The sequence below is a fragment of the Phacochoerus africanus genome, chromosome 8 (assembly GCF_016906955.1).
Source record: "Phacochoerus africanus isolate WHEZ1 chromosome 8, ROS_Pafr_v1, whole genome shotgun sequence".
NCBI classification, from domain to species: domain Eukaryota; kingdom Metazoa; phylum Chordata; class Mammalia; order Artiodactyla; family Suidae; genus Phacochoerus; species Phacochoerus africanus.
In genome coordinates, this window is record NC_062551.1 from 152,565,052 (window position 1) to 152,587,906 (window position 22,855).

The following is a 22,855-nucleotide window of genomic DNA, read 5'->3' on the forward strand; positions in this document are numbered from 1 at the left end:
GGTCTATTCTTATCTTCTACTCATTCCTTCCTTGTAGGTTTTTTTTTTTTAATGAAGACAGGACTGTAAATCCTTGATAAAAATTCAACATGTTAAGTTTAGACTACCTTCCAGTCTGTTGATGTTTAACAAAACCCCTGGATTTTGTTATTTGATATATTAACAATGGTTCCTTGTTTTATATCATTTACATGTTTATTCACTAAGTTTTCTATGTATTTAAGTTGCTGATTGAAACTACTGACAAGGACAACTTAAAATGCAATGCCATGTGTCACACCACCATAGACTCGAATAAATTGAGATCTGGTCCTTTACAAACAGCCTTTAAGATACCTCCTCAGCCTCTTGGGAATCCATTTTTGAACACATTCATTTCAAATGTCTCTATGTTAACTGTGAGAAAACTTTAAAAATTCTGAAGAAATGTGTAGCATGCAGGATACATTTCTTCTATGCCATGTTATTGCTTTATCATGTTCTCAAAATTCTAATTAACTCATTTATTTATTCAATAATACTTAATGAGCAGCTATCCTCTCGATAAATAGATAAGTACGAGAATAAGGTAATTTCTAATAGAGACAAGTGCTAAGAAGAAAGTACGACAGAGAAACAGAATATTGCTGGACCAGGGGCTGGAAATGTTAGCACAGGTGGATAAGGATAAATATCATTATTTTCTATAATGATACCTGAACAAAGAGAAAGAGATAGCCATGTGCATATTTTGAGAAGGGCCGAGCTAGACAGAGGGTAGAGTTAATTCAAGGGCAACATATGCTGGAAATGTTGAGGACAGGAAGAAGGTCACTGTGGTTGGATGGTGACTAAGTGGGGGTGCGGTAAGCAATGAGTGGGGGCGGTGGGGGGGGGGAGAGGAGGAGAGCGGAGAGAGGTGGGAGGGCAGAGAGAGAGAGAAAGCAATCACATAGGACTTTGTAAAACACAGCAATGGACTTAGATTCCCCCCCCCCCACCAACTGCAATGAAAAGCCACCGGAGATTCAGGCGGGCAGTAACAACGATCTGACGTATTAAAAAACAAACAAACAAACAAACAAACACAAAACAATATTCTGGCTGCCATGGAGAACATGGATTATCAGATGGCAGAACATAATCAAGGAAACCAATGAAAAGGCTGGTCCTCTAACCCAGCAAGAGATGAAAGTACTTTGAACTAGGATGGTAACAGTGGAAAGGGGTAGGAATAGCATAACTCCGGGTTCATTTTGGACCAGAGCAGAAAGGACTTGTTGATGAAGTGAATGGAAGGTGTGAGAGAAAAAGAAGCGTTACAAATGACCTCTAGGTTTGGTTCCTGACCAACCGGGAGAACTGTGGTACCTGCCACTGAGATGGAGGAGACCAAAGGAGCAGTATGCTGGGTGGTTGGGCTGTGTGGGCAAATCAAGAGTTCTCTGTTGGATTGCAATCTCCCAGCATCTATGCAGCTATCAAACATTCATTTAGTGGTGATGCCAGGAGACAAAGCATCTTAAAACATGGACAGACTCCTTGGGAAAATGAAAGAAGACAGACAAGATGCAGGTACCAGGTGCTACTGGAGCTTGGACTATGCACCAGCAACCCGTACAAGGAGAGAGTTACTGAGAAAAGAGTTTTAGAATATGGAACACCTAAGGTTAGGTTAACGGGACTTATTCATAGTGAACCTGAGCTACCACCTAATGACATCCTCTTTCAAAATTATAGGCTTAGTAATCAAAACCAAGGTATCATTAATATGAAGGGCACAGGTCAATAGTTTTAAGAGACCAAACTCTGGGATAACATATGACCATTTCCTATCTCTAAGCAGCAATTCAATCTTATTCTCAGGGGCTCCAAGATCACATCTGCAACTTATGTTCTTAGATGTGGATTGGGCAAAAATATATAGTATTGACTGAGATGGTCAAAATACTCTCTGAGGTTTCACGATCGCTCAGCCAAACTTGGTCTGAATGAAGCTTGTTCTCTGGGATAATGACTTCAGCATCTTTCGCATTATGTCAACTTCCAACTTTCTCAGCTCTGGCCACAATGGTCTCGTTTCACCACGCTCTCTCCTGCCACAGAGACATTACAAAAGCCATCTCCTCTGCCCGAAACACTGTGCCCACTCCTCTTCACAGAGTTGATGCATATCAACCTGTTTTATGCATTACTTTCTCAAACATTTCCGAGTTTCTCTGACAAGTTCATACTCCCTTCTTATACATTTTGGAAGCCCCCCTCACCTGTTCTCTGTAGCATTCACCTCAGTGGCAATTTTGTGCTCAATTGATTCATGCTCTTTCTAGTAGGGTGAACACCCTGGGAAGGCAAGAACCCCATTGGCTTTGGTTCACCACTCTTCTCCAGCATGTAGCATTGAGGCTTAGTACCCTTAGGTTGGTGAATGAGAGCAAGGAAGGAAAATAAGAACATGTCCTCTCGGTTTTTACTCAATCATTAGTATGATCTCGTCTTTGCACCCCATTAGCCTAACTTTCTCAGTTTTCCTTTCTTTGAATAAAATGATCAAAAGTTCTTTTTAGTTATTCATCGGATTTGGCATTAGGGGAGCCCAGTGCTAGCTATACTCTGATAGTTTATGGAGTATTGAATCTTTCTCTGTTGGTTAATTTAGTTACAGTTTACTGAGGTCTTATCAGAAGCCAGACATTATACATGTGTGTGTATATCTATCTATCTATATCTATCTATCTATCTAGGCATTCCATTAGAAGAACCATGCAAGGTAGGTATTCCTATACCTGTTAATAGATGAAATCAAGTCTCAGAGAGGTTTGGTGACTCATCCAAGGTTATATAGCCAATAAGTAGTAAATCTGGCATTTGATCCCTGGTCTAACTTGAAAGCTCATAATTTCTGGTTTCCTCATATGTAAACCTGTATTAATGCCTATTTTTCAAATTTGATGGGAAATATAAATGTGGTAGTACATGCATAGCAACACTCTTATAAAATCATAAAGCACTGTAGAAACATTAATCACAGAGTTTCCCAGTTGATTATTATCAATGTATTCTGTGTTTTTTTGGAGGGCTGTGACTGTGACATGCAGAAGTTCCCAGGCCCGGGACTGAACCCGAGCCATAGCAGTGACAATCCACTTAATCCGCTAAGCCACAAAGGAACTTCTGTATCTTTTTTTTTTTTTTTTCTTCATTTGCCTATGGATATGTGACTTCTTGTTCATGGGAGGAGAAAACAAACAAAAAAAAACTAAAGAGTGCCATTTATGGGACTGAAGAATTTAGGAAAATTCTATGATTCTGATCAAGGTAAACTCTGAGAGAGTTGAGAATGTGATTTTGATTTAGAAGCAGAAATCTAACTAGTTCTTATGATACTCAACTTGAAAAAAAAAAAAAATCTATGTGAACCCAAAGGTGGAGCTCAGAAAAAGGACATCACCCCAAATCAGAGGTTGGTAAGAATTACATGGCATATGCAAGAGGAACTGACTTTGGCAGGCATGACCTATCACCTAGAGTTGGTGTTCAGGAGAACAGATAGTTATTAAAATACTAAGAAGTAACAATTTCTGAAGACTTAGTATGCGTTAGGAATTTTACCTGCAATATTTCCTTTAACTCTCAGAGTATATCAATTAAGGCTCATAAAAGATCAAGAACCTCATCCAACAGTACCTATGTCAGAGCTAGAACTGAACACAGGCATCTGACTCTGGTGACCAAGCCCTTAACTGTTAAAACACAATGGCTAATTTATTAATTAATTAATTTACTTATCTCCATCAGTCACTTAAAAGCTTGATAAATATATATTCCAAGATCTCTCTCTTTTTTTTTTTTTTTAAATCTTTTTAGAGCTGCACCCATGGCATATGGAGGTTCCTAGGCTAGGGGTCAACTTGGAGCTGTAGCCACTGATCTATGCCAAAGCCACCGCAATGCCAGATCTGAGCTGCATCTGTGACCTACACCACAGCTCACGGCAACACCAGAGCCTTAACTCAATGATCGGGGCCAGGGATCGAACCTGCGTCCTCATGGATGCTAGTCAGATTCGTTTCTGCTGAGCCATGACGGAAACTCCTATTTCAAGTTCTTGATAAATACATTCCAACCATTTCCAGCGGCTTGGGCCAAGTTCAGTTCCCACATATTCAAGGGTGAAGACTGGACAACGGGTTGGGTGAATTCACCTATGTAAGTCTTTCCCTCAGTAACATTCTTCTAATACTTAGTCCCTTTCAAGCAACAGCATCCAGACTGGCTAAATGACCAAAACTTCCCAAAAAACATTAAACAGGAAAGGTGGCATGAAACCATGCAACAGCCATAGGCCTGGGGGGTGGGGGTGGTCGGAAGTCCTGGTTTTCAGTCTTAGCTCTGTCACTAGGATGCTGCCAGATGAAGCGAATTCACCCTGCCTCTCCAAGTCCTGGTTCTTCCTTTATAAAATGAGGGCATTAGAGCAAAATCTCCATGATCCCCTTTTGGCTCTGGTATTCACTGACCATCCAGTGGTAGGAAGAGAAGCTAGAGGTTGACCTCACTTTGGGGAAGCTCCCAATTATCTTCCTGAAAGGAGGGGCAGTTCCATGAAACCTTATATCCAGCAAACCTCTGAAAGCCATTAGCTTACAACATGATGTGGTCATCGCTGTTCCCTTGCCCTTCTGGCCCTGCAGGGCTATTCCTGGAAGGGCCAGCAGCTTCTGGGAAGCTATGGTGGTGAAGAGGGGGGAGCACAGTGACTTCTTTCAGGACCACAGGTACACACAGCGTCTGGGGAGTAAAGATTGCTGTCCTCCAGTTGCCTAGGTACACTTAAAGATGATAAGAGTTTGGAGCTCCCTGGTGGCCTAGTGATTAAGGATGTGATATTACTACTGCTGTGGCTTAGGTTCAGTCCCTGGCCTGGGAGCTTCCACATGCCATGGGCACAGCCCCCCCAAATTAAAACAGTTAACAAGTCTACACGCTTTGTAAACCATCTTGCCTGTGATCGGGTATCTCATTCCAGCTTCCCAACAAATCTTTATGGGAGGGAGGGTAGGTAATGAGTACTATATGTGATTAAAAGAAAGGGGCTAGAGAAACACACACACGTCATCATCTTCAAGGAGCTATGAAATTCCTAAAACTGCCTTTGCCTTTTATTTATAGCATTGGCAGGAGTAGTAATTGGAATTATCTCTTTAAAGCAATGAAGTCAATCTTGTAACATTAAGTCCCTTAACAGTGGCCCCATCTTCAAGGAAGGATAGAAGTCCCACTAGAAATGAAACCCAGTCCCCTCTCTTACCCCATCCGCCACCACTCATCCCCACCCCATCCCAAGTCCACTGCTGCAGTCCATCCAACAACTCACAAGACACTCACACCCTCTGGGCCTCCGTGCCTTTGCCTGTGCTGTTTCTTCTGCCTCAGAAGTCATTCCCCTCTCTGCCTGGTGAACTACTACTCATATTTTTTCAGATACATCTCAAATGCCATCTCATGTGAAGACTTCTTTAATATAACCTCTAGTTATCAGTGACTTCCTGGTCTGTTTTCCCATAGTAATTTGGACATCTCTAGGTTATTAAAAAAAACACAAAACAAACACACTGAGATTATTAATTCATTTACCTCAGTCCTTACCCCATAGACCTGAGATACTCAAGGTGATAGAGATGAATTCATTTTTTATATCTCTGGTACTTAGCCCAGCACCTAGCACACAGGAGGCACTCAGCGGTGTGGCTGGAGGGACAGATGGCATGACTGGATAGGTCACTAGTGGACATGAAGACCTCTAGGTCATTCTCCATCAGGCAGCAGTTTAATTTTAAGGGGTAAAGTGACATAGCATGATACTCACTTGGACAGGAATGAGAAGGGTGACAAGAAGACAAGGTAAGATCAAAGGCTTGGGGTCAAGGGCAAAGGCAGAGCCCAGTACAGAGCACCCATAGGGATGGTCTCCCTCAGGAGAAGGAGGAGGTGGGACAAGAGGCCCCTCAGAGCCTAGAAAATACTGTAAATACCTGTGGCCAAAGGTTTCTCCAGACCTCCCACTATGAATTACTAAAGACAGCACTGACACCTTGCAATACCGAGATAGAACAGTTCATCAAAGCTCTAAATGAAAAACCAGCCTCACCTTTGAAGGAATGAATGGATAAATCCCTGTAAACCTATCTAGTTCTACCAGGCAAATTCAGAACATTGAGTAATCATGGCTTAAAAGAATTTGATAAGACCTACAACTATAGATGCCATACTTGGCCTCGGGCTCCCAGCATTGCTCCTGATGCATAGTGCTGCTGACAACCCCTTGGGCATGTGTCCACAGCGGGATTTCCTCTTCTCTCCCCAAGGATGGAATGGAGTAGTGTGGACACTCCCACCTGCTGATACTATACTCTTACTTACTCCATCCTGGGAAGAGGAATTGCTTGACTGATCTATGAGACTTGGAAAAACCCAACATCCATGGGGCTACGTTAACTAGGAAGTGGAGCCACAGCCTTGAAATGGGATCAGTGCAGGCTTGGCCTGTGTCCCTCTTCTGGAACCACCTATGGGCTCTTTGAGTTTATACTTTAGCAGATCCAACAGAGATCAAGTTCTCAAGCAAACCCGGCTAGATTTCTTTGTCCCAGCTCCTTCTGCCAACAAATGAGTCAAGTCAGTGTCATGCAGGTCTCAAGGGCTATCCAGGTTCAGAAAAGAGGTAGGATTCCCCCTGCATTCTTTATTTCAGTCTAGCCAAAGTCAATATGTATTTTGCTTTGGGTGTCTCTGAGAATTGTTCTCAATGGGAAACACTCTAGAGCAGAGGGGTGGTAGTGCTATAGCTACGTCCCCAGCACATATGTGTCATTAGTCAAGATTCTTTACCTACAATTTAAAGCCTATACGACAAAAACATCTAAAATGCAGTTTCAGTTAACTGCAGGGTTTACTGGACAGGTGTCTGGAGAAAACGCTAATTTAAAAAGATATATACACCCCAGTGTTCACAGCAGCACTAATTTACAATAGCCAAGACATGGAAGTAAACCAAATGTCCATTGACAGATGAAGGGATAAAGAAGATGTGGTACATGTCTACAACGGAATACTACTCAGCCATAAAAAGGAAGGAAATAATGCCACTCGTGGCAACATGGATGGACCTAGAGATTATTATACTAAATAAAAACCTTATATGTGGAGTCTAAAATATGACATGAATGAAATTACAAAACAGAAACAGACTCATAGACACAGAAAGCAAACCTATGGTTACCAAAGGAGATAGCAGTGGTGTTGGTGGTAGAGATAAATGAAGAGTTTGGGATCAGCATATAAACACTTCTATATATATAAAACTATATATATATAAAACTGGTAAACAACAAAGACCTACTGCATGACACAGGGAACAATACTCAGTATCTTATAATGAGCTATAGCAGAAAAGAAACTTAAAAAGAATACACACACACACACACACACACACCTGAATCATGCTGTTGTACACCTGAAACTAACACAACAGTATGGAAAGTTATGGAAAGTCCATTAAATATTAGGGCCACACCTGCAGCATATGGAGGTTCCCAGGCTAGGGTCGAATCAGAGGTGCAGCCACTGGCCTACACCTCAGCCATAGCAACACGAGATTTAAGCCATATCTGCAACCATATACCACAGCTCATGGCGAGGCTGAATCCTTAACCCACTGAGAGAGCCAGGGATCGAATCCATGTCCTCGTGGATACTAGTCAGATTCACTTCTGCTGAGCTATAATGGGAATTCCGGATTCCACATATAAGTAATATCATATGATATTTGTCTTTCTGAGTTATTTCACTTAGTATAATTCAAAAGAAGTTATGGAAAGTCCATTAAATATTAGGAACAATGAAAACCAAAGGAGGGCTTATTTATCAAATCCTTCATTCAAACATACATTTGCTCCTTCAATAAATATTTCATCAGTAGATGCTGGGCCCACAGAGTCCAGGGCCTAAAACACAGCCTCATAAAGGGAGAGAAGACCAGTTAAAAAACGCAGTCTCTCTCCCCTTAAGGAAAGGTCTCCCTTCACATCTGCTTCATCGTCATTTCTTCCTCTCACTTAACAGTTAGGAACTCCTAATTGGACTTTGAGTTTCTGCAATGCCTGGCTTCACTGACCCTACAACACAAATGATAGATCAGCTAATACACAGTACCTTTTCATGTAACAAGGCTCTTTATGTAATGCAAATAATCCCTCTATAATTCAGCCATGGTGTACACATGCACAAAGGGGCTGGCCCCAATAATACAACGAAGTGCTTTCCCCAGGAAGTGAAAAAGCAACTGGAACCTGTAGAGAGCCTGGATAATCAGTTAGCACAGGTGGGATGTTGCTTAGCTTCCTAAGGGTCCTACCTCCCTGTTGATCTCTTTTTTCTTGTTTGCTTTTCATAGATGTTGAGGATTACATAGGTAATGGGGAGTGATTCACATAGGACTTAAGGTCAAAATCTATTGACACAGATCATTTTATAGGACTACAGGTATATAATTCCCTACAAGATACTGCATTTGGGTTTTCTCCATCAATTCTGAACATTAAATCAACCAGGATAGTTTCAATTGTAAAGAAACGTCTATTACATTTTGATTTGCAAAAGTTTTTTTTTTTTTCCCCTCACATTGTATAATGTTCTCAAACTGAGCTATCCAAATACCTCCTTGAAGGGAGGCATTAGGTAGTAACATTCTACCTTTGGAAATTTGCAAGTTGTTACTTAAAACATTGTAAATTTCTCCCCGTCCTTGAAATGCACCGTATAAATATTGCATTTGATCCTTAACTTACATTTCATAAATAATTTATTTCAAAAACATCCCTCCAGAAGACTACCAGTTGCTGAGGTGTTCAGTTTTCGGGGAAAGCATTTATTTACTGCACGAGCCCAGGAAGGCTGGTAAAGACTTGGCTAAAAGCTCCACACGGAGCGAATTATGGTAATTGTATTAATGCTCAAATCCACAACGCACTGTTCAAATCTGCTAAGAGGTTTGGCACTATAGTGAACACATCTGATGGGCAGGGAGGCCACTGGAAATGTTTAACACTTCATAGGGAGGCTTCCGAGATTCATTTTTCATAGTTCCAAGAATTACTATCGAATGTCTGGAGGGAGCTTCCTGAGGAGTTTCTCAAAATCACAACTGAGAGTTCACATCGTCTTAAACATCTACTTCTGGTTCAGACTGAAACTATGAGTTCAAGTCACCAGAAATGAACATTGAAGGAAACATCACATAATTAATTTTGATGAATGGGTAAGTTTTAATTCATGGATGGTAATATTCTGGTTAATGATATGTCTCCTTAGGACATCCATTAAAAATCCATTAACTTAACAGGCAAAATCTAATAAAGTTACTCTGGAAATTTTCTGCTAGATTAACATTATGGACTTTTAATGAATATTTCCTGTAGGTACTGCTCTATCAGCAGGGCTAATAGTCTAATTAAACATGGGTCTTGTGTTGGGAGAGCCCCGAAACTTTAAAATAATCAGAAAATCAGAGCTGAAGTTGGACCCAAGTCACCAAAGATTCTGCTAAAATCAGTAAATATCACTGAAGCTTTTTTTTTTTTTTTTTTGGTCTTTTTGCCATTTCTCGGGCTGCTCCCTCAGTATATGGAGGTTCCCAGGCTAGGGGGTCTAATCGGAGCTGCAGCCACCGGCCTATGCCACAGCCACAGCAACTCAGGATCCGAGCCACGTCTGCGACCTACACCACAGCTCACGGCAATGCCAGATCCTTAACCCACTGAGCAAGGCTAGGGATCGAACTGGCAACCTCATGGTTCCTAGTCGGATTCGTTAACCACTGCGCCACGACGGGAACTCCTCGCTGAAGCTTTTAAAAGCAAACTGTGGACATTCCAGTACCAGCCATCTCAATCAATCATTAATCCATTTATTAATCAAACACTAATTTAGCTGTTAAAATATGCCATGCCTTGTTCAAGGACCAGAATGCAAAAGAAAGTGAAAACCCACGAGGAGCTCACAGTCTAATGTGGCATCGAGTCATGTAAACAGTTAATCGACATGTACTGTAATAAAGCTGTGTTCAGCATATCGTGGGAACACTCGACAAAGAACAATGGAATCTGATGGAGAGGGTAAGCATATACAGTTTAAACATCACTTAAACAATCACGCAACTGACAGTTGAAGTTTGCATTCCAGTAAAATATTAGCTCCTTTAGGCCCTCCCACTGGGAGGGTTTCAATCCTGACATCATGTATTGTCTCTGCATGTGGTTATAGAAAGTTATTTATTTTTTGATTCTCATCTGTAAGCAAGGTAATAGTACTTTTGTCAGTGGTTATGAGAGTGACCTGCAACAAGGGATGTGAAAGCACATAGAAATGTGCTTGAAAGATAGAAAGGGAAGGATGAACGTGTATCTGTTGCCTACTACAGACACACAGCAAATGTTATTGGAATCCTCCAAATCTAGGTTTAAATTCTGCTTCTACCACTTACAACCTGCACAACTATAAGTTAGACACACTTCCCATTTCAGAGCCTTGGTTTCTTCAGCTGTAGAATAGGGTAAATAAAAATAACTCTATTATACTGTTTTGAAAATTTAAAAGTGATAATGTTTGAAAGGCAAAAGTATCAAGCCTGAGAGGCAGTAAAAATATTAGTTTTATTTTTTTAATTTGTATTTATATATATGTGTGTGTGTGTGTGTATATATATATATATATATATATATATATATATATATATATTTTTTTTTTTTTTTTGGTTTTTAGGGCCGAACCTGTGGCATATGTAAATTCCCAGGCTAGGAGTCAAATCGGAGCTACAGCTGCCAGCCACAGCCACAGCCACAGCCACAGCCATGTCAGATCCGAGCCATGTCTGTGACCTACACTGCAGCTCACAGCAATGCTGGATCCTTAACCCACTGAGCAAGGCCAGGGATCAAACCCACATTCTTTTTTTTTTTTTTGTCTTTTGTTGTTGTTGTTGTTGCTATTTCTTGGGCTGCACCGCACCCGCGGCATGTGGAGGTTCCCAGGCTAGGGGTTGAATCGGAGCTGTAGCCACCGGCCTACGCCAGAGCCACAGCAACGCGGGATCCGAGCCGCGTCTGCAACCTACACCACAGCTCACGGCAACGCCGGATCGTTAACCCACTGAGCAAGGGCAGGGACCGAACCCGCGACCTCATGGTTCCTAGTCAGATTTGTTAACCACTGCGCCACAACGGGAACTCCCAAACCCACATTCTTATGGATAGTAGTCCGATTCATTACCGCTGAGCCACGACAGGAACTCTGACTATTGGTTTTAATTCTACCATGAACTGTATCTTTCACAGGCAAGACCATAGAGACATAGAAACATTATGAGACTTGTCGAAGTTCACACCATCAGTACTAAAACTAAGACTACCCTTGCTCCCAGTTCAGTGTTTTAGACCTAACTTGCCTGCCCACCTCAATTATAGGACAAGAGCCCCTCCCCGGCACTCAGTCCTGATGGTCTTCACCAAGGCAGGAGCTGCCAGAACCTAAGACTGGGGACTCAGGTCTTAGCAGTCCTGCTTTAATTCTAATGACCAGTGCACTAGTACCCTGGTACTGTGGGCTAAGTGTGCCCCCGAGATTCATATGTTGAAGCTCTAACCCCCTGGTGTGACTCTATTGGAGACAGAGTCTATAAAGAGGTAGTGAAGGTTACATACATGAAGCCAAAAAGAAGGGGCCCTGATCTGATAGGATTAGTGACCTTACAAAAAGAGACAGCAGAGCGCTCGCTCTCATGTGCATACCTCTGCACGTGAACAAAGAGGTCATGTGAGCACATAGCGAGATGCAGCTGCCAACATGCCAAGAAGAGGCCTCAGAATTAAACTATCTTGTTGGCACCTTGATCTTGGACTTCCCAGCCTCCAGATTGTGAGAAATAAATTTCTGCTGTTTAGGTCAGTCTATTGTATGTTGCTATGGCAGCTGGAGCAGACAAAGATACCTGGGATATGTCTTTTGCCATAGGTTTCTCTCAACTCTTTCCAACCCATCTCAACTCAACACAAGTGTGCTTATGCCTTACACATTCTGTCAGGAGATATTTATCAACAATCTTCTATGCCAAGATACTCAAGGGAAGGCAGATACAGTCTTTGCCCTCCAGAAGCTTTCAGTTTAGTTATCACTTTCCTGCCTGGCTGCCTATTTCTCCTGGAAAGCACTGTCCAAAACCCTAGTCAGGCTGGCTGGAGTCCTGACACACCATCCTCTGATTGGCTCACTCAGCCCCTAGTATTAAAGATTGACCCTCTTTTCCAGTTGCAATCTCCGTTGCTGACTCCAGATGGTCTGAATACCTAGGATGATTTAAAACCAACCTCCATATGCCTTAAAGTATGAATGCTTTTCATACTATGTGAAGTTATATCCACTCATCAGCCAAGAGCCCATCACAGTCAGATTTATGTCTAGATGCGGACTATGGACATTTGTTCCAATCAAGCTCAAGCTGATTGGATGCTAACTATTGGACTGTTGCCCAATCCTGATGGAGGCCAGATACAGCCACATTAGTTACCAAGCAGCAGGAAGTCTGCTTTGGTAGAAAAGTATGGAGTCAGAGACTCTAGTTCTAATACTGAGACTACAACTAAACAGTGGACAAAGAACAGGATCTCAGTTTTCCAATCTAGAAAATGTAAATAGTTGTACAGATAGGTTCATGAGGGCCAAAAGAGATAAATAAATTAATCATGTACCAAAGGACTTAGAAAGCAGCTGTTGACTAATGACTGGTGCTTTGCTTTCTTCCTCTCTTGCTCTAATCCCGAGCTCCTCCCCTTCTCTACCAGCCCAGATCCTACAACAGTTTCAGATGAGCCACAGAAAGGCCAGAAGGCTTCTTTCTGCATACTACCCTGGCCTTGTTCTTTCCCCCAGATTTAGCTATTAGTAACTGAGCTGTGTTGTCCAGAGCATCATACTACAGATGCTCTTCGAATCTTTCATGTTTCTATCCTTGCATTCCTGAAACCTAAGACAGTAGTCATAAGAACTCCACTGGAGAAAGTCTGAACTGAAATAAGCTACTATGTGACTCAGTTATCAAGCGTGGTCAGAAACTGTAGCAGACATTACTAGTTGTTCACCCATATTTAAGAGCACAACACTCAACTTCTGGCCCATCCCACAGATGGTCACATGGCTGCCTGGCCAAGTACATTTCCCAGCCCACCCTGCAGCCTAGTGGGGCCCTGTTAACAAGGGCCGGTCAATGAGATATGATCATAAATGACACCGCCCATTGCCATGTTATACTTGCTCCAGAAGAATGTGGATGGATTCTTGCGTCCTTTTCATTTCTTCCCACCCAATGGCTGGGAACTATGAGAACCGAAGCTGCTAACTTGGACCCAGAGTTGGAGGTCATGTTGTGTGAATGGTGGACCTTACCTCTGATAATCGTTTACTTCTGTCTGTTCTGCTACATAAAAGAAAAATCCTCTTCATCCTGTTTAACCCATAGTACTTTTGCATAGCTACAATCTCCTAGCCTATACATGAAAGAATACAGAAATATTTCTATTTAATCAGGTATAACTGCTTACCTGATGAGAGCTTACTGGAAATCATAGGTAGCAACTATATGAAATAAACATCTTTCTGTGCAAAGAACATGTAAATTTGAACATAACAGCTACCATTATATGCACCTAGTATTGGAATTCTTTTTACCAGGTAAACCCCTACTAGTCATCCACCCCTTTAGCACCCATTTAGTGTCACATAAAACTGACAGTTAGAGATCTATGGCTTTAGTCAGGAGCTCACATCCCATTTCTGTTTTATTCCTGATTCTTCCAATTTTGATCTCTTCAATTATTTTTTCCTGTCCATGGCCTTGCCTGGTTCCTTGAACCTAAATCAGAAAACATTTTCTAGGTCTGAATGGAGATGATCCTTTGGTTATGCTCCTCCCAGCTGTTCCCTGCAAACAGCTTCCTCAGTCCAGCCCCATGTCGAAGCATCTACATTTCAAGGTAGATTTTCATAACTCAACAGGTAATACAAGGGCCTACTAGTCATGGCCTCCACATCATAACTTACTTGTTTCCCTTGGAAAAACAGGGTTGTTTTTTTAACTTTCAATTCAGACCAAAAAATTAACAACCAAACACCAACATCCTCATGTATACATACACATAATCACAAAAATTATTTTTTTTACCTATTTTGTTGTAATTATTTGCAATCAAGTCTTCCAAACCAATCACCTTCCAGAAACTGTCATCCCAGCCTTTCTCTGCTGAGTATGTCCATTTACACACCAGGGAGCAGAGAGACCTAAGAAAATGGAAGAAAGGCAGAATCAATAATGTGAGACACACTTCCATTATATTTTGCCGAATACTTGCCCAGATATCTGCAATAGAATTGAAAAAGTACAACAAATCGAAGTGGGTAATTATTCATCCTTTTTTTTTTTTTTTTTTTTTTGGCCACATCTGCAGCATGTAGAATTCCTTGGCCAGGGATAGAATCCATGTCACAGCAGCAACCCAAGCCACAACAGTGACAATGCCAGAAACTCAATCCGCTGCATCACCTGGAAACTCCTATTCATCCCTGTTTAAATCAAAAGTCTTGGAGTTCCCACTGTAGCTCAACAGGCTAAGAATCCGACATAGTCTCCATGAGGATGTAGGTTCGATCCCTGACCTTGGTTGGTAGGTTATGGATCTGGCATTGCTACAAGCTGTGGCAAAGGTCACAGATGGGGTTCAGATCTGGTATTGCTGTGGCTGTGGTGTAGGCCAGGAGGTGCAGCTCCGATTTGACCCCTAGCTTGGGAATTTCCATATGCCATAGGTGCGGTCCTAAAAACAAAACAAAACAAAAAAAATTCAAAAGTCCCTGCTGATACCTGTTTACAACTGAGAGTATTCTCTTTCATTTTCAAAAGGGTCTCAGCTCTTTAGATCCTGATCAAACCATGTACATAAATATTTGTATTTATCTACAGCCATATTCATATAATCTTTGTGAGATAAGCCGAAATTACAACCATGACAAGCTACTTGATGATACTGAGCAATTATTACATTTTGGGTATGCTATTGGTAATTATGGTTTTATTTTGAATAAGGCCTCTTATCTAAATGATACATATTGAAATATCTATGTATAAAGTGGTGATATATTATCTGGAATTTGCTTCACATTAATAAGTGAAGGGGAAGTGAATGGCCTTAGGGATGAGGCAGAAATGCCCATGGGTTGATGGCTGTGGGCTTAAGGTGGTTAAATGGATCTTCATTATACTTCTCTACTTCATACATGTTCAAAATGCTCCATAATAAAACAAAACAAAAGCCTGGTATAGATGTGATCACTGCAGTCTAAACCAACGTTTAACAGGAAGAAGACTTGATGCTAGAGGGCACTTTCCTTTCCAGCTTCATTTCTTACCAATTCACTCTTGATATTCTACACCCCAGCAATAAAGAATAGATGATTCTGTGCTCTGAAAAAGTCACATTCTTATACACTTCTGTGCCTCTGCCCTTCTTCTACATGCTTGGAAAATCTTCCCCAGCTTTTCGCCCATACCTCAAAACACTTTGGTTAGCCTTAAACTGAGACCCCAGTTCTGACTCAGGGGCCTCTCCTCTGAGATCACAGAGCAGGCACCAGGTCTATCACACTCCTTATCACACTGTGTAATTAACGGCTTCTTTTCGTCTTTCTTCCCAAGAGTCCCATGCCTTCCAATCTGTTCTCCGAATTGTGTCCAAAGTAAACTTTATAAAGTAATATCTTTTGTACCAACTCCTGATAAAAACCCTTCAATTATTTCTCCCTCCCTTCCGGAAAAAGTCCAGTTCTTACCCAGGGTTGAAAGATCCTTTGTAATATGACCACTTTGACCTTTGACTTCCTCACTTGTTGCTCCCGCCCTTGTATTCTCAATTCTGCAATATTGAATTATCTGAACTTTCCCATATTGGCCCTTGATTTCTCACTTCCCTGTGCCTTGAACCCTCTGCTTCCTTCTGCCCAGAATGTTCTTCCCTGCTACAGGTTTAACTGCTCATTACCCTTCATTTCACAGTTCAGACTTCCCCTTTACACAAAGTCCTGGTGGAGGCCAGCTGAGTCCAAAGCCTCTTCTTCTCCAAGTTCAAGGTAACTTAAGATACATACCCGTATCTTAACACATAGCCTAGTACTTGTCTTTTCTCCCTCCCTTCCCCATCTTTCCCACTAAACCAGCAACTCAGAGCAAAACCAGCCTTAATCATCTCCACATCACTGGTACCTCGTCCACATCACTGGTGCCTAGTCCACATTCAGCCATATGTCAACCCACAAAGAATACTAATTGGATGAAGATCTAGAGGATGAATATAAATATTATAGGTAAGTGATAAACCTGTGGGGGGGGGCTTGTATAGTTTTATGGATAAACTAAAACCTATCTATCTTACAGAGCCAATAGTCTAGGCCTATCTTATTCAGTCATTCATACTGATGGACTCATTATTTCATTCATTGATTAGCTCATTTAATGAATATATAGTCTCTATGACCCTGGCACTATGTTAGGTCCTGGGGAACTGGTTATTTGCAACAGACCTGGTCTACTGCTCTCCTAAAAGCTGACAGCTTCAGTGGGGAGACAGAAGTGGATCAATCATACCTAAAATCACATCCTAACAAAAAGGTTCTGAAGGAAGCAGAGTGAGAAATGAGAATGTCTAGGAGGAGAAACTGGTGGGAGAAAGGGAGAGAAAGTGTTGGGGAGAGCTCCACAAAAGATGTCACATTTTGTGAGATCTAAATGTCTTTTGAAAGCAAATAAATGTGAAGTTCCCTGTTGGCTCAATGGGTTAAGGATCCAGAGTTGTCACTGCTGCGGCATGAGTGGGTTCAATTCCTGGTCCAGAACTTCTACATGCCGTGGGTATGGCCAAAAAAATGTTATTTATCAGTAAAGATTTTTTCGAATGGGCACAGAAGGCAGAACACACTGAGCTAAGCTAAGTGGCACCGACAGTGAAGGAATACTCATGCCAGTAGAAACTTAATACATACGTGCTCGACCCTTCACCTTATTTAAGCAAGATAATTTTTTTTTGAGGTATAAAGAAAGCAGACACCTATGTAGCACATTCTGCAGAATATGCAATAGGATAACACCTCCTGGAACAATGTCTGAAATTCTGACTTTTTAGAAGCTCTGACAGCTCACTGGAAAGAGCAATGCAATGGAAGATGGTGTGCAAGGACTGCTTCTACTGATCCAACCACAGGGGACAATTCTTCACTGCCAAGTGCCCCGCCCATTTGCAGACTTCCGAGCCTCTACTCTGCCCTTCTGTCTTAATTGATTATTGCTCCTTTCACTCATCCTTGTCTACTTGAAAATCACCAAGTCATTCTTACAGTCCAGATCCAACTCTGCACAAGTTCCCTCACTGCCTCCAAGCTCACCTCATGACTATCTTCTTTGAAGTAGCATTATAACTTGGAAATTCTGCATTGTGGTTCCCAACAGCAGAGGGAGGCTGAATTCATGGCCCCAAGTCTTCTGCTCTCCACATATCTGTTGTACCTTCCTCTTCCCAACCCCACACTGAGACAAGGCCTCCTTTCCTACCTCCAGACTTTGGATTCAGTCATGTAACTGGATTTGGCCGAAAGAAGAGGCAGAAATGACTGTATTCTAGTTTCAAGTCTAAACTTCAAGAGACACTACATGGTACTACTTGCTCTCTGGTATCACCATGAGGAGGTCATGTAGGGTTAGCCTGCTGGTCCCAGGAGGATAAGAGGTATGTGGAACAGAGCAATGCCCACTAAGCCCAGCGTGGATCACACATCCCCAGGCAACTAAGACATGAATGAGTGAGTGCGGCTGAGAAGAGAAGAACCACTCTGCAGAGCACAGCCTAAATGAGCTACTCTACTCATGGGTCAAATGATTATTATGTTAAACTACTGAGTATTAGCTATGGTTTATACAGAGTGACAGTTAAACAATTCAATACTTTGCAGCATAACTAAGCTATTCCAGGTAGATTTTTTTTCCCCCAATAAGGGCAAGGAGAGAGAGGGATGTCCAATTCTCATAGCAAGTTAGAATAAATGGCCAGAGAATATGCTTGGAGTGAAGGTCACTGAGATAGGAGGCAGGAAGTTTTAAAGCTGCAGATGCCTCTGACACGTCCACCCTCCATTAGGATTATTCAAACTCTATGAGGGTCCATCTCATTTGGGTCTCTCTAAGCAACTCTTGGGTAATATGGATGTGTGAAAGCAGCAGAAGTGGCAATATTTAAAGAGTGCATCTGAGGTCACACGTTCTACAGAAATCTCCAGCAGAGAGAGGGCAAGTAGAGGACTTTATCTTGTTAGTAAGTAAAGGCAGGATACCAGCAGCAGAACAAATGGTTTGCCTCCCTCTGAGGCTTCTATCCAGATTACACTTTGTCATTGCATCAGGTGTTTCAGTGAACAACCTGCACTCTCAGGATAGCTATTCAGCTTCAGGCGAGCTGACCTATCTGTCTGTGTGTGTGCGTGTGGGTGCACGTGTACTCTCATAAGTGTGAGCATGGGGGTGGTGGTGGCAGGGAGTGATTCATAGGTAGGGGACTGAGAAAGGCATGGGCTATACTGGTAGGCTGAGTTGCTTCAAAGATTAGGAGCAGGAGGAAAGGAGAGCCGCTTCTGCCTAGGGAAAATGGTCACTATTTGTTCCCTGCCAGGAAGAATGTTAAGGCAGAAATTGCTGTATATTTCACTGCTTTCAGATTCCTTAATGCCAAAGAGACTAGAAAAACCTTCTCTGAAAGTCAAAAGAACATACATTGATGAGTAGGCAAAATGAAAACAACACCTGAGGAGACTAGCTCACTGGAGAGAAGATCACACCGAAGAATTCTGAGAGGAAGGTCTCAGTGAAGTAGAAATAGTGAAAAAAACTGGACGAGAACATCAGTAAGGAAGGCAATGAGAAAACAGAAGAAAGCAGCAAGAAAGACTCTGAACCCAAACCACTAATTTTAAATTTTGTTAAAAATTTCTATAGAGGAACTAAAAAAAAAAATCACTGGCACTCTTAAAAACTTCAATAATGATCTGGAAGGCCAAGTGTACAAAATATTGTACTACCTGCAGCAACGACACAAAGGAAGAAATAATGAGGGCACAAATAAGAGGCTTGGAAAGCAGATCTAACTGCCTAACATATGGATAATAGGAATTCCAGAAAGGAATTTATAAAAAGGAGAAAAGGAAAAAAAGGAAAAGATGAGGAAATGTTTTATTTAAACAAAGACAGTACTAAAATACAGTACGAGGTTTTTTTTTGGTTTTTGTTTTTTTAACTGGCTGAAGCAAGATTTAAGTGTGCAGATGAAATGTCTCATTAAGTCCAGGAAGTGAATCCAGGAAATACTTGAATTTCAAGCATAAACAGAAAATTATACAAGCTTCCAGACAGAAAGAATAAGTTACTTACAAAGGCAAGAGATTCAGCCTAGCTAAGGAATTCTCAACTACAACTCTGGAATGTAGAAGACAGTGGAATGAGGTATAGACCATTAAAAATGATCCAAGAATCCTATACCCAGACAAAATACTATTCAGCTGTCAGGGGAAAGGAAAACACTTCGATGTGCAAGGATTCAAAAGTAAACTTCCCATATATGTTCTCTGAGGACAATACTTGAGAAAGAATGCATAAGCAAAAACCAGTTGGTTCCGAGCAGATATCTCAACAGAGGGGAAAACAAAGACTAGAGGAAGCAGTGGTGGTAAACCCTGATATTAATTCATATTCTCTGTTTCTCTCACACACACATATATATAAGGATGCACACATATTTAAATCTAAATAGATGATGATAATTTACTAGGAATTTGTAATATTGGGTCTTCTTGAAACAAACAGATATTATCTGTTGGAAGGAAAACCTAATGATAGCCTGGAACTGAAAATACGAAATTAGCAAAACATCAAAATCAGATGTTGGAGGAGACAAAGGAAAATGACTTACTATATGTGAACAGAACATAAGTTTAATGTTGGTTGTAAGAAATGAGAAAGTAATCACTAATGGAAATTAAAAGCTTAGTATAATGCTGAAATTAACAAGGAATAAAAAAAAGGAATAAAGAGAAAATTAGGAGTTCCCGTTGTGGCACAGTGGAAACGAATCTGAGTAGGAACCATGAAGTTGCAGGTTCAATCCCTGGGCTTGCTCAGTGGGTTAAGGATTCGGCATTGCCATGAGCTGTGGTATAGGTCGCAGATGGGGCTTGGATCTAGTGCTGCTGTGGCTATGGCATAGGCTGGCAGCTGTAGCTCCAATTAAACCCCTAGCCTGGGAACCTCCACATATTGTAGGTGCGGCCCTAAAAAGACAAAAGACCAAAGAAAAGAAAAAAAAGAAAAAACAAAATTAACAGCATAACCAAACTAAACCAATCAAAATAGAAAAGAGAGGATTAAGATGGCGGAATAGAAGGACTGGAGCTCAAATTCTCTCCTAAAAACAACAAAATTCACAACTAAAGGGTGAGCAATCTCCACCCAAATGGACCAGAAACCGTAAAAAAGATACCCTACTCTAGAAGAAAAAGAGGAGGCCACATCAAGAGGTAGGAGGGGCGATTTCATGATATAAACAACCCCATACCTCCGGGGTGGGAAGCTCCACAGACTGGAAACTAACTGGCTCACAGAGACTCACCTATAGGAGTGAGAGCTCTGAGCCTCACATCAAACCCTCACCTGCAGGGATGTGGCACTGGGAGAAAGAGCCCCTGGAGCATATGGCACTGAAGGCCAGTGTGGCTTGTGCACAGGAGCTCCACAGGCTGGGGAAAATGGAGACCCCATTCTTAAAGGGTGCATACAGATTTTCACATGCACTGGGTCCCAGGGCAGAGTGAGGTCTCCACAGGAATCTGGGTCAAATCTGACTGCAGTTCTTGGAGGACATCCTGGGAAAACAGGGGTGAATGTGGCTTGTTGTGAGGGAAGGACATTGGAAGCAAAGCTCTTGGGAATATTCAGCAGTTGCCTTTCTCTGGAGGTGGCCATTTTGGGATAATCTGGCCCCACCCATCAGTCAGTGCTGAGTAGCCCCAGGGCAAACAACAATCCAGCCCCACCCCTCAGTAAACAGGCTACCTAAAGACCCCTTAGGCACACAGCCACCTCTAATCCCATCCAGAGACTAAGCCCCACCCACCAGAGGGATTAGAATCAGCTCCACCTACCAGTGGGCAGGCATCAGCCCCTCCCATCAGGAAGCCTACAGCAAGCCCACATACAAGGGGGGGGCAGACACCAGAAGTAAGAGAGGCTACAACTCTATTATCTGTAAAAAGGTCACCACACCAAAAACCTATAAAAATGAAAAGACAGAGAACTATAACTCTGATGAGGGAGAAAGGAAAAACCCCAGAAAAACAGCTAAGCGATGAGTAGATTCTCAGCATCCAGGAAAAAGACTTTAGATTGTTGATGCTAAAGATGATGCAAGACATTGGAAATAAACTGGAGGCAAAGATGGATAAGTTACAGGAAACACTGAGCAAAGAGATACAAGATATAAAACTTAAACCACAAGAGATGCAACATACAATAACGGAAATAAAAAATGCACTAGAAGCAGCTAACAGCAGAATACAGGATGCTGAAGAACGAATAAGCAAGGTGGAGGACAGATTAGTGGAAATTACAGATGTGGAACAGAAAAGAGAAAAAAGATTGAAAAGAAATGAAGAGAGTCTCAGAGAACTCTGGGACAACGTTAAACACACCAACATCCATATTATAGGGGTGCCAGAAGGAGAAGAGAGAGAAAAGGGGACAGAAAAAATATTCTAAGAGATAATAGCCAAAAACTTCCCTCACATGGAAAAGGAACCACTCATTCAAATCCAGGAAGCACAACGAGTACCATATAAAATAAACCCAAGGAGGAATATACCGAGACACATATTAATCAAACTGACCAAAATTAACGACAGAGAGAAAATCTTCAAAGCAGCTAGGGAAAAGAAACAAATAACATACAAGGGAACCCCGATAAGGTTACTGGCAGATTTTTCAGCAGAAATCTGCAGGCCAGATGGGAGTGGCATGATATACTTAAAGTGATGAAAGGAAAAAACCTCCAACCAAGATTACTCTACCCAGCAAGGCTCTCATTCAGATTTGAAGGGGAAACCAAAACCTTCATAGATAAGCAAAAGCTGGGAGAATTCAGCAACACTTAAAGCAGCCTTACAACAAATACTAAAGGAACTTCTCTAGGCAGAAAACACAGCAACAGGAAACAAAAATTCCACAAATGACAAGGCTCACCAGTAAAGGTATATATATAGTAAAGATACGAAATTATCCATGCACAATTATACCACCAAACTCAGAAATCATGAGAAGAGGTGGGTACAAATGCAGGACACTGGAGATGAACTTGCAATTAAGAGAACAACAAGGGAGTTCCCGTCGTGGTGCAGTGGTTAACGAATCCGACTAGGAACCATGAGGTTGCGGGTTCGGTCCCTGCCCTTGCTCAGTGGGTTAAGGATCCGGCGTTGCCGTGAGCTGTGGTGTAGGCTGCAGACGTGGCTCGGATCCCGCATTGCTGTGGCTCTGGCGTAGGCCAGTGGCTACAGCTCCGATTCAACCCCTAGCCTGGGAACCTCCATATGCCGCGGGAGTGGCCCAAGAAATAGCAACAACAACAACAACAAAAGACAAAAGACAAACAAAAACAAAAACAAACAAACAAAAAAAGAGAACAACAAC

The 22,855-nt window shown here is 41.9% G+C and overlaps 1 protein-coding gene across 12 annotated transcripts in view; it reads right to left on the minus strand.

The window, feature by feature from the left end:
• FGGY (FGGY carbohydrate kinase domain containing) overlaps positions 1 to 22,855 on the minus strand; it is a 456,020-nt gene that overhangs the window by 273,814 nt on the left and 159,351 nt on the right. For all 12 annotated transcript variants that reach the window (XM_047788880.1, XM_047788885.1, XM_047788882.1 and 9 more), the window contains one exon: positions 14,252 to 14,367. In XM_047788880.1, coding sequence (XP_047644836.1) covers positions 14,252 to 14,367 — 116 coding nt within the window. The remainder of the gene's footprint in view (positions 1 to 14,251; positions 14,368 to 22,855) is intronic.